Below are 12,866 nucleotides of genomic sequence, written 5' to 3'. Positions count from 1 at the left end.
AACTTTTCAGTCACCCTCGTTCTAGTTTACCTAACTTTGTACGTACTTTATATTGTCACTGCTTTAGGTTCAGAACGGAAGCTATAAATCAACAAGTGCGATAGGCGTCACTTTACTTTTGCCCACTAATCTCGATGTATTTTCTCTTTTGTGGAACAAGATAAGGTGTCAGTGCAGACTCAATTGGCCTCCTTCTGCACTGTAAAGATACTGTGAAGATGTCCCTTTCTAGAAAGCTTCCTAATATTTCACTGGAATCATCTTGGCAACCTTCCATAAATAAACTTTTAAAAATCTATAGACTAGAAATCTGAAATTAAAAAAACAAAATATTGTAAATACACAAATCTGTAAAGACAAAAACCATTTTATTATGTTTTGCATGTGTACCCTTCATCAGAATCCAAGGGTCTGCCTGCTTGTTAAGTCTTTCTCTTGCAGGAGATGCTTGCAAGTTTGATTAGGATAGAGGGGCTGGGACCCCAGTTCCTCCCAGGCTCATTCATGCTTGTTATTCCTTTTATTTACAGCCCACAGTACAGCATTACTCAGCTCATTACTACATAACCTAAAGGTCTCCTTCAGACCCAGGTGCATGGACTCTGTCGCCATTCATTCTGGTGACACCTGGGTAGCCTATTTTTCTTTCAATTTTAATTATTTCAGCATTTCAGAATTAAGCTTTTTTTTAAAAAAAAAAATCTGGTCTGGTCATGTAATTTATAACGGCCAGCTTTTCTACAGAGGTTCCAACAGCATATGTAAAACAAAACCTGTAAATGTTAGTAACCAAAATAGAAAATACTCACTCACTTTCCCAGAACCTCTTCACCCAATTCAGGGTAGCGGGGAGTCGGAGCCTATCCTGACAGGCACTGGGCGCTAGGCGGAGTAGACCCAGGACAGGACGCCAGTCCGACACGGGGCAGACACTCACAGAGGGGTAATTTATCGTAGCCAATCCACCTAACCAGCACATCTTTGGATGATGGAAGGAAACCCACACAGACACGGGGAGAACGTGCAAACTCCACACAGACAGATACCCGAGGTCAGGATCGAACCCGGGTCGCTGGAGCCGTGAGGCAGCAGTGCCATCGTGCTGCCCGATCTGAAAACACTGACAGATGAAAATAGGAGTGAAACGTTTTGTAAGAATATCTTATCTTTCAGACGCTGAGCCACCTTGCGTCCCTAGCATTTTTATTTCAACAGAATATCCAAATCCGTCACTCCATCTCTCTTCCCACCTCCCCCCATCCCCCCAGTAGCATGGTACTAAATGATCACTGTACAGGGTGCAGAAGAGATTTACAAGGATGTTGCCAGGATTGGAGAATTTTAGATATGAGGAAAGATTGGGGTTGTTTTCTTTGGAACAGAGGAGGTGGAGGGGAGATTTCATTGAGATTTATCAAATTATGAATGGTCTAGATGTGGTGGACAGGAAGGACTTATTTCCATTAGCAAAGAGGTCAATAACCCAGGGGAATAGATCTAAAGTAACTGGGGCAAGGGTTAGAGAGGAGTTGAGAGAAATTCTTTCATCAGATCAGGGTAGGGGTCTGGATGTCACTGCCTGAAAGGGTCGTCGACACAGAAACCCTTATTGCATTTAAAAAGTATTTGGATATGCACTTTGAAATGCCATAACCCATGGAGCTATAGACTAAGAGTTGGAGAATGGGATTAGGCTGGATAGCTCATTTTCAGCTGGAAACAAACATGATGGGCTGAGTAGTCTCCTTCTGTGCCATTAAATTTCTATGTTGCCTGATGAAGCTATGGCAATGTGTTAGTAAAGAAGCTAAAACTGACCGTGTTGTGCATGGATGACCCTTTATAAGTTTTAGTTGACCCTTTCTTTCCAATCCTTTAATCACTTTTACCTACAATGACACCTTTACAATAACAGTCAATGCACTTCAAAAGTAATACATTCATACTTTCAAGATTACACTTCAATAAGGTCCAGTATAAATAGAAGGTAGAGCACAATATAAATAGAAGGTTTGTTATGTGAATGGGAAAGGAACATTAGCAACATAAATACAGTACAGGATCTTCTCATGGGATGTATGCTTTGCAGGAATGGAATAAAGTTTTTGCATTTAAATGGAATCTTTGCTTTTCAATTACTGTATTAACTGTCAATTGAGCCGCTCCCCTTCTTCCGGCTCAGGGGGAATGTGGATTTGCTTTGGGGCTGTGTCATCTTATTAGCCAGATGGACAAATGGCTCGATCAGAGTCTTGCGTTCTGCCACAGAAACCTCCCACAGCTTAACCTTCTCCGACTTTGCCCAGTGTTGAGCAGCATCATGGTCCACACGTCGCCCCTCCTGTAGTTCACATTTGTTCCCCAAAATTACAATTGTCACCTGCAGAAAGACCCAAAAAGGGAGAGCTTTTAATGCCAAAACACATTTAAAGCTTTCAAGACGCTTTAACATCTATATAAGAATTACTGGAAAAAAAACTTAAGCAAAAACTGAGTAATACTATTTCATGATAAAGGTAATGGTGCAAAGTGACTTCCAGCTCAGGAGCTCCCTCATTGATTCAGCTGATAAATGCACAGCCCTGTGTGGAACCAAGCCAGGGTGAACACAGGTTCAATGCCTGCTTTGTGCCGAGTTAGCTATCTCAGTCTCGTTTCCCAGCTTCAGCCCCATAGCCCTGCAGGCTTGGTTCCCTCAAGTGCCCATCCAATTCATCATCTCCGCCTCTACTTTGGGACTAAATTGGACAGCTGAGAGGCATGATGGGCCAAGTGGCCTCCTTATATGCTGTAAGAATCTATGATACATCAACAGACATAGTGCCTGTGGCAGGATATTTCACCATGGCAAGAAAAGGTGCAGATTGAGTTTTTTGAGCATAATAGACTTGCTCTGAAGGTCATTCAGCTGACTGGTTCTTAGGTGTATGAATTACTTGCAGGTAAACTACACACAACCTCTTTAAAATGACGGGCATAAGGACAGTGTGGCACAGGCTGATGAGATGGCAGACTTTTCTGCCGCTGGCTGCAAAAGTCCTAAGTGACATGAGCATAGGACACCTGAACCCAGTTCCTGGTTGGCTCAAGACACAGCGCACACAACTGTCTGCAAACTGGAAGTCTCATTCAGCTTGTTCTGGATGTTTATTTCATAATTTTTTTGGGATCAAGGAATGGGGAATTTAAATGGGTTGGGCAGAGTCCACAATAATGTAGGTTGTACGTTGTCTGTGGAAGAGCTGTGCTTGATGGACTAAATTGCTTTTTTCCATCTCATATTTTATATTCTTGTAAGAATAGTTAGTGTGTGGAATGCCTGTTGGTACATTTGGGCTGTTCTAAGTTTGTAATGTGCTAGATGCTGAAAGAAGTGGTAGAATGTTCCATTCTTCAGGACCAACATCCCTCATCATAATAAGCAGAAATTTCACCAGTGTAGCATTTTCCAACAATTTACATTTGAAGTGCAGCTCTTCATTCAGCTGTTCAGAAAGTCTAAAGTGTTATTGGAAACCATTAAACAAAGGGAAATACACATTCTTTTAATCAAGCACAAAGGAACATGGAAATGTTTTGGTGGCTGGACCACAAAACAGTGTTTATCACAGTACCTCCTTCTTATCGCGGGACCTGTCGATTTCCTTCTTGAGGGCTTCGACTCGCTTGAAAGATTCCCGGCTGTCTATACTGTACACCAACACAAATCCATCAGCAAAGGAGTAGTAGTGCTTGGGAAGCTCGATGCCTTCCCTCAGGCCTCTTGTGTCATAAAAGCGCACCTGCTCCCGGACACCACGGTCTGTCTCTATAGAACCAACATAAATATCTTCCAGGGTTTCATTTGTCTCGGAACCTTTTGGGGGGGGGTGGAAAAAAGGGAGATAATATTGTGCATAAAACTCTTAGAGGCCTTGACAGGGTTGATGCTGAGAGGCTGATGCCCCTGGCTGTACAGTCTCGAAATCAAGAGCAAAATCTCAGGGTAAGGAGTTGGCCATTTGGGACTGAGTTGAGGAGAAACTTCTTCACTCATGAGATTGTGAATCTTTGGGATTCTCTGCCCAGAGAGCTGTGAATGCTCAGTTATTGAGTATATGCAAAAGACTGAGATTGATAAGGTTTTTGAACACTAAGGAAATCAAGTGATATGGGGACAGGATAGGAAAGTGAAGTTAAGGTAGATTGGCCATAACTAAATGAATGGCAAAGCAGACATGAGGGGTTGTATGGTCAACTCCTACTCTTATTTCTTATGTTCTTATGTGTCAGGCACCAGACTATAATAAAACCAATGTTGTTATTATTGCTTTTCCTCTTCAGACATCCCAGATGTTAGTATATATTTTACAAAATAAAAGAACTTTTACCTCTGTGGCATCTTAAACAATGTTAAGACTTTCCAAAATGCTTCACGGCCAAAGAAATATTTTTGAAGTGTAGTCATTATCGTAATGTAGGCAAATACTACAGCCAATTTGCACATGACAAGGTCCAATAAGTAGTAATGAAATAACACAGGGAGACAAGGAATAGGAGCAGGAGTAGACCATATGGCTCATTGAATATGCTCCACCATTCAATACGGCATGGGCTGATCTTGGGCTTCAACTCCGTTTTCCCATCTGCTCCCCATACCCTCAGTTCCCTGTGAGAGTAAAAATCTGTCTATCCCAGCCTTAAATGTATTCAACCATTGGGCATCCACAACGCTCTGGGGTAGAGAGTTCCTAAGGTTCACAATCCTCTGAGTGAAGTAATTTCTCCTATCTTAGTCCTAAATGATTGGCCCCTTTCCTGAGACTGTGCCCATGTCTTAGACTCTCCAACCAGTGAAAACAATCTCTCAGCATCTACCCTATCAAACCCCCTCAGAATTTTGTAGGTTTCAATGAGAATGCCTTACATTCTTTTGAAGTCCAGAGAATATAAGCCCAATTTACTTTGCCCTTCATCATAGGACAACCTCTCATCTCAGGGTCCAATCTAGTGAATCTTCTAGTGAATAATCAAGTGAATAAATGACCAGGTAATCTGTTTTAGTGATGTCAGTGGAGGGGCTTTGGGAGATCCCTCCTGCTTTTTTTCGAGTAGTGCCCTGGGATTTTTACATCCACCTGATTTAATGCCTCATTTGAAAAGTGGCACCTTGACGATACATTCTTGAAATACTACACTGCAATGTCAGCCTAAACTTTGGGTTCAAGTCTCAGGAGTGATTTATGAAATGGGAGCAATCTATAAACGCTAGAAGTGCAAAGGTCAGTACATATCAGAGCAAGACTCCTGACTGAAAGGTTAATGTATCTTTCTGTTATACATTCCCTGTGATTTGTATTTCACTCTCTTCAGTATTCAATATCTGCATATGTAGTTTCCTACTGTTTGCTATTAGAGTGGTCTATATTCATCCCCCACTGCAGCTCCCCAAAGAATACATTTTCATAGCTAGCTCGATCTCCAGGTCAGAAACTACACCTGAGACTGCTGTAGTCATCACCATATGGTGGGAAACTTGCCCCACTTGTTGTTACAGGAATAGGGTGCAGCTGCTGTTGTGATGTAAATATACCTTTAGGGGTGCATATCTCAAACTGCTATCCATCCCTATCCACCATGAGACAGGATGCGATGTATAATCCTATGTACCCTGTAGACAGAGCACAGCAGCTGTCCTGCAGGTCCAATGTGTCTACATAGCCTCCCAGTTACTATTGTATGTATATAGTTTCATCTTCAAGTAAAGAAACTACATTATTGTTTTACCAATTCTTGTTGTATGCTTGGTATATTTGTGCTAAACAGAAGAATGCAACAGCTGTCTCTGGTTACATTCCAAGTGTCAGCCCCACCAGCGCATATTATTGGCTCAATACTGTTATAAAAAGTCTTTTATTACAGACTTATATCTGACACTTGATTGGTGACCACATCGTAATTCCACCAGCAAGGCATGTTATACCAGATCTCTTCATTCAGCGTATACCAACACACCAAGAAATAAGTCCTTTCCTATCCACATTCTACACACTGGTTGAAACCACAGGAAGGCTGTAAATAAAACTGGATTTTTTTCCCCCCCTATCTGTTGTCTCTGTACTCACCAACAGTATGGTTCCCATAGAGAAGCTGTTCCAAAATGGCAGTTTTTCCAACTGATGCCAAGCCACAAACCACAACTTTACAACTCTTCCCCATCTCACTCTTCTGGAACTGCCAACACGAATGGGGAGAAGTGGATACTGTATGGAACAAAAGAAGTGAAAATATTCAATAACATTCAGCACAAAGCATGTGAAGAGCATCAATATACAGAATTAGATTTAAAGTGGTTATGAATTCAGTATTTCTGGCTTGCAAGTGGCATACTTGAATTCACACAACACAGAGATTGCAAGCATAATGTGCCAATATCATCAGTATTTCTTGATGGAGGGCTGCAAAATTGATAATATTGTCAGGGTGATCTGGAAAGCGCTGCCCAAAAGGGCGGTAGGAGTAGATTTAACAGTAACTTTCAGAAGAGAATTGGATATATACTTGAAAAGGAAAAACTTGCAGGGCTGTGGGGGAAGGAAAAGGGGTGTGAGACTAACTGCTTAGCCAGTACAGGCAAAATGGGGCGAATGGCCTTCTGTGTTGTACAATTCCACATGTTCAAGAAATAGGTAGAAAGAAAATCTCAAATGCTGTAAATCTTTACAAAACCTCGATTATTTGCACTCTTCATTGCTCAGCAGTATTTACTGGTAGAGTTGGTTTAATTTTGCACAAAATGGCAAAATTCAACTGGGTGTTTTGGTTAATGTTGAGAGTCTCTGGACATGTAATTCAGCACAATGTGGTTCTGTTCTTGTTGGTCAGTAGCTGGTAGGATTTACCATACATACAGGTCTAAATTTTAACTTGGAAACTAGCAGGATTTGAGGTGCCAGCAATTTAGTGCCTTGTTTTAATAGTTTAGTAGAAAAACTTGGGTCTTCTCTGCACATACTGGGACATTGATCAGGTAAACTCAATTCATCAGGATTCAAAAAATATCTGTCACACTAAGCGTTGGTGGGGTGGGGGTGGTGGCGGGTGGCTAGTGACTAATCATCTACTAAGTTCCATCCACCAACATCCTTTATTTGTGTTGAGCGAAGGGAAGATAGATAATTGAGGTATAAACGTAACTGTTATAAATGTCGATTCTCACTAGCATGGTCACTTGGTCTTAACCACAATTGTGTGTGTGTTACAGTTCACTCAGGGAGTCTGACTTGCTGTGACAACATGCACTTTTATAAGCATATTGTACTCTGGAGCTATGGACAGTGATGGCAGAGGTTCCAACTTCCTTTCCATCACATGGCTGACCAGGAATCTCTCCCCCTCTTACCGCCTTTCACTGGCGTCTGTCAGAAGAATTTTCAGACGGATGCTCAACCTGCTTGGCTGCATTACAATCACACCTTCCGTGGCCACCAAGTCCTGGGGTGGGACTCGAACCCAGGGCTTCTGGCTCAGAGGCGGGGATGCTACCCACTGCACCACAAAAATCTCCTTAACCACATGATTACCATGGCCCAATCAATTATACAAAAAAAGCAACAGTTGCTTTTTGTTCACGATCCATATATCCAGTTTGTTTTTCATAATGATTTATTTATATTCTAGCTTTTTAGTTTTAAGTCCTCTTTTTCCCCCTCTTTAGCATCAAGTCCCACCCTGCTCAGCCTCTCTCGTTCTCCTTGGCCCAAATCCTCCTTTTCCTCTCGGTGAAACCCAGGGCCAAAACTGAGACACGCTCAGCTACTCTGTCCCCATCAAACCCAAATCAACCCAAATCTCTCTCTCGCTTCCTCCAAGCTTGGCCCGACAGCCAGGGCTGGTAAAATGAACACAGAGTGAATTTAAATAGCAACTGAGGAGAAATGTATGAACAAATCTGGCAAAAATGCATAAAGAAAGGGGAGACAGAGACAGAATATGACAGGCAAGCGAGTGATAAAGAGATAGCGAAGAGAGGCTTTAGAAAGAAATGCAAAAGACTAATCTTTTTTTTTGTATTAGCGATGTCAATTGAGGGATAAATATTGGCCAAGACACCAGGGAGAGTTCCCCAGTCACCGGGTCTTCTACATCCAACTGAAAAAGCAAACGGGGCCTCAGCTGAACACCTCACTTGAAAGACAGCACCTCTGGCAGTGTAGAACCCCCTCAGCGCTGCAACGAAAACAGAAAACGCTGGAAAAACTCAGCGGGTTTGGCAGCATCTGCGGACAGTAGAAGCAGAGTTAACGTTTCGAGCCCCTATGACCCTCCTTCGGGGCTGGACTCAGTACCCCCAGTGCAGTGCTGAGGGACCGTCCTCAGCACTGGGAGATCAGCCTGGATTCTTGGGCTCAAGTCTCTGGAGGGGGGAGGGGGGAGGGAAGAGGAAAGGGAAGGGGGGAAGAGGGGAAAGGAGGGAGGGGGAAGAGGGGAGGGGGAGTGGGGAGTGGGGAGGGGGAAGAGGGAGGGGAAGGGGAGGGGAGGAGGGGGTAAGGGGGAGGGGGAAAGAGGGTGGGGAAGAAGAGGGAAGGGGAGGGGGAGGGGGGAAGGGGAGGGGGAGGGGGGAAGGGGAGGGGGAGGGGGGAAGAGGGGAAGAGAGGGGGAGGGGTATTTGAACCCACAACCTGCCCAGCCCAGAGCTACCCATTGAGTCACAGCAATGCAAAGCTAAAAGGTTTCTGAACACTGAGAAGTACATAAGCAGAATTAACAAACAGCCCAATGTTTCTGCCCTAGTCAGATCCCAACCTCTGATTTACAAACAAATAATAAACAAGGTGATTCTTGTTTTTTGTTGGGGGGGGGGGGGGCGAGGCCGCTCTATTATCACCCCCTCCTGAATACCCGGGAGGAATGAGAACATTTAAGGCCGTCACATTAAAAGGTTAAAGTCAACGGGACGCTTTTCCCTTCAGTACAAACCTGTCCTTCCCTTCCCCCAAAAACAAACAACAAGAGCGCGCGGCACAAGCGTTACCCCAGCTCCACCCCTCACACAGCGCCCTCACCAGGCCCGGAGGAGATCTCACCACCACCCACAGCCACACACAGCGCCCTCACCAGGCCCGGAGGAGATATCACCACCACCCACCCCCCCCCCCCTCCACACACAGCGCCCTCACCAGGCCCGGAGGAGATATCACTCCCCCTCTTTAAAAATCTCAATGAAGAATTGATCTGCCATTGACTTAATAGATGGCAAAGAAACACTTTAGTTATTGGAAATTATTTAAGTCCAACAAACCTTTCTTTTGTTTTTTTTGCGCAAATGCTGTCCCTCATTCCCCAGATTCAAAGACTTGCATTTATATAGCACCTTTCACAACCTCAGCCTGTCCCAAACCCCTCCACAGTCAATCAGGTACTTAGTCACGGTTGTAAAATAGGAGATGCAGCAGCCAGTTTGTGCACAACCAGCTCCCATAGAGAGCAATGTGTTCATCTGTTTTGTAGTGCTGATTGAGGGATAAATGTTTTGATGGGATTCTAGGGGTAACTCCCCTGATCTCCTTCGGGATAGTACCATGAGGTCTTTTACATCCACCAGAGAATGCAGACATGGCCTCGATTTAATATCACATCCCAAAAACAGCACCTCCATCAGTGCAGCAGTCAGTACAGTATGTAATAACTATATGATGCTCTGCAGCAACTCACCAAGTCTTCTCTGGCAGCACCACTCAAATGGTCAACTGCCAACCTAGAAGGTCAAGGGCAGCATTCTCGTTGGAACACCTTCATCTCCAAGTTCCCCTCAAGTCGCACACCATCCTAACTTGAACATATACCATTGTTCCTATAGCGTCACTGGGTCAAAATCCTATAAGACCCTGCCTAACAGTATTGTGAGAGTACCTTCAAAACACGGACTGTTATAAATACGTTAACTGTAATGGTTTTGTATGTCATTTACCATGTGAAAAAAAGTACTTTCAGATGATGACTCAAAGGGTTGGTCTTGGGACCACTAACCATGTGATTGGCTGCCCAGTATCATCAGTACCTGTAAGTTCATGCATTCATGCTTGGTCAGCATTGTTAGATGACGGCCACTTATGCCTGTTTCCCTGAGCTCCTCTTTCACCTGAGTCACTCCTCTTGGCTGTGGTTTCCTGGAGTTAAGTCACAACGTGGATGAGCCACACTAATACTTGGACTGGAAGCTGCATTATTGTGCATATCAAAATAGCAGTACAAAAGGACACTGTTCACAGTTGGCAGGAGGTCCAGGAAGACAGAAGCTCGCCCCAAGGATGGAAGCCGAGACATGAAATCCAAGAAAAAGTGGGCAGCTAAAAAAGCAAATTTCAAAGCAACTCAGTTGGCGTACAAAAACCGACAGGAGAAAGATAGCACAGCAAATCATAGGTGCACAGTCCATTCAATGTCCATTCAGCAAAGCTGAACTCAAAGAGAGTTTTACCGAGAAACTCTCAAAACCAAATAACAAAGCAAACCTCCAAAAGTTTGTATTATATAATGGAATGAGAGATTACAACACTTTGAAAGAACCCATACAGAAGGAAGAGGTCAAGGAGGCAATTAAAGGCAATGATAAGAGCACGGCAGCGGAACTTGATGGGATGAAGGTGGAAGACACCATGGACGTCCAGGCAGAGTACGAAGACAGGCTTCCATGTTTCGTCTCCTTCTGGCTCAAGTCAAGTTCCATCCCAAGGGTCTTGAAAAAGAGTCGCACAGTTCTCATTCTGAAGACAGACGACACTGAGAAACTAAAAAGCATAGACAACTGGCGACCAATAACGATCGGCATGATTTTATTACAACTCTTCACTAAGATCATCGCTAAAAGCTTAAGTGAAGCAGTCCAGATCAACCCAAGGCAGAAAGGGTTTCTGGTGGCGCCTCCTGGTTGTAATGAGAACATCATAGTTCTAATAAACATCATGAAAGGGGCCAAACGCAACAGGAAATAGCTGGCCATTGTCTTTGTGTATCTGGCTAAGGCATTTGATTCCGTAGGACATAAAATGCTCATCGAGGCACTTCAAAGAGTGGGGCTGCCAAAAAGACTCATAACAATGATCACAGATCTGTCCTCGGAAACTAGCACATGTATTGAAGGTAAAGATGGTCAAACGGAACCTATCAATATCATGAGAGGGGTCAAGCAAGGTGACCTGTTATCATCACCAATTCTGTTTAACATCACGATGGATTCCCTGATCTGTTCCCTACAGGAGTTACAGTTGGGTGTCCACTTGCCCTTCTGGGGAATGCAGATTAGTTGCTCAGCTCTGGCGTTCATTGACGATATTGCTTTACTCAGTGACTCCCATGCAGGCACGACCAAGAACTTAGCCATCGTACAGGACTTCTGCCGGGACACGGGGTTGGAGATGAATGCCGGGAAGACCATGGGCTTCCATTTCATCCACAACAGGAAGACGTTTCTGTACAATAGTATGGCGAACTGATAGTTGAGAGGAAGTCCAATCTCATACGTAACACCAGGAGAGACAGAGAAATATCTGGGAGCCAGAATCGACTCCTGGGCATGGGTAGCTAAGGAACAATGGGGATCCAAAATTGATGGATGGATAGCGAATTTGAAGAACACAGCACTTTGACCTATTCAAAGGATCAAAATCCCTAAAACCCACATGATTCCAAGAATCTACTTTCATTTAATCCTCGCAGAGGTATCGCAAAACACATTGGTGAAATTCAATCATTCCATTAAAAATGCTAGGCTCCTGCTTTTGATTGTTATTCAGTGAATTGATTTAGTTGGTAATGTGGACTTCAGATAGAATCGAATTCAGCTGTGATGCACCCAAAATCAACTAAATTTCTGACAAGGACTTACAAGTCACATGCATAACATATTGGAAGTTAGATGTTGACCATAAGAATGAGACAACACCTTCAGAAGAAGAGGGAAAAAATGGAACAACACAAAATAAAATTGACGTGTCAAAATAGGTCGTCTTTAAAGAATGCCACATTCACAATTTTGGCCTTTTTGATTGTGTTCATAGCACAAATATCTCAAGCATGCTCGCAGCCTGTACCAGTGCCACTGACAAGCGGGTTTAAATGTTAAGGAATAATGCTCGGTAGTGATATTGCCAAGCAGTGTCTATGTCAGTAGCGCACATGTCTGCCATTATCAATGTTTGTAATGGTAATGTCAGACCATACCCATGGCAATCATACCAGTGCTTATTCAAGTAATGACAGTGCTGGGCAGTGTTATTGCCAGCAGTGCCATGATACCAGGCATTTTAGTGGTAGCGCCAGTGCCTGGCATTTTTTTTTTAATTATTCTTTCGTGGGATGTGGGTGTCATTGGCTAGGCCAGCATTTATTGCTCATCTCTAAAAGTAATTATCATCACTGTCGTGGTGCCAGGCATTGCCTGTGCTGGTAATGTTGGTGCCGGGCAGTGTAATTTCCATTAGTGCCAATGGCAGGCTGTGTGGTTACCATGTGCCATTGTGCCAGGTATTGCCAATACTGGTGCCAGGCAGTGTAATCACCAACAATGCCATAATTTCAGACATTACCAATGCTGGTAGTGTTGGTGGTGGGTGGTGTATTAACCATTGGTACCGCTGTGCCAGGCAATGTAATTACCATTATTGCCAATGCCAGCAATGTAATAATCATCAGTGCCATGGTGGCAAGCATTGTTTATGCTGGTTGGGCCAGCAGTATAATTGCCATCAGTGCCATACTGCCAGGCATTGCCCATGTTGGTATTGTTGGTGCCAGACAGTGCCAGCGCCAGCCAGTGTTAGTCCTCCAGCAGCTCCGGAGGCCAGCGGTTGTTTGTGCCGCGGGGGACTCTCTTGCCCCCGTTCCTC

The 12,866-nt window shown here is 43.9% G+C and overlaps 1 protein-coding gene across 2 annotated transcripts; it reads right to left on the bottom strand.

Moving 5' to 3' along the window:
* Positions 1 to 351: 351 nt before the first annotated feature.
* nkiras2 (NFKB inhibitor interacting Ras-like 2) lies at positions 352 to 8,994 on the bottom strand. Of its 2 annotated transcripts, XM_041173800.1 has the most exons (4): positions 8,959 to 8,994; positions 6,105 to 6,242; positions 3,615 to 3,856; positions 352 to 2,380 (listed from the first exon to the last, which is right to left on the bottom strand). In XM_041173800.1, exons 2-4 carry the CDS (start codon positions 6,196 to 6,198, stop codon positions 2,144 to 2,146), a joined length of 573 nt encoding a protein of 190 aa, XP_041029734.1. In that variant the 5' UTR covers positions 6,199 to 6,242; positions 8,959 to 8,994; the 3' UTR covers positions 352 to 2,143. The 2 variants fall into 2 exon arrangements, with proteins under 2 accessions (XP_041029734.1, XP_041029735.1); XM_041173801.1 differs by lacking the exon at positions 8,959 to 8,994 and having other exon boundaries at positions 3,615 to 3,808.
* Between the last annotated feature and the right edge of the window lie 3,872 nt (positions 8,995 to 12,866).

This window comes from Carcharodon carcharias, chromosome 23 (genome assembly GCF_017639515.1).
Source record: "Carcharodon carcharias isolate sCarCar2 chromosome 23, sCarCar2.pri, whole genome shotgun sequence".
In the NCBI taxonomy this organism is placed as follows: domain Eukaryota; kingdom Metazoa; phylum Chordata; class Chondrichthyes; order Lamniformes; family Lamnidae; genus Carcharodon; species Carcharodon carcharias.
The sequence above is the reverse complement of the archived record's forward strand: the minus strand, read 5'-3'. Positions and strand labels throughout refer to the sequence as shown.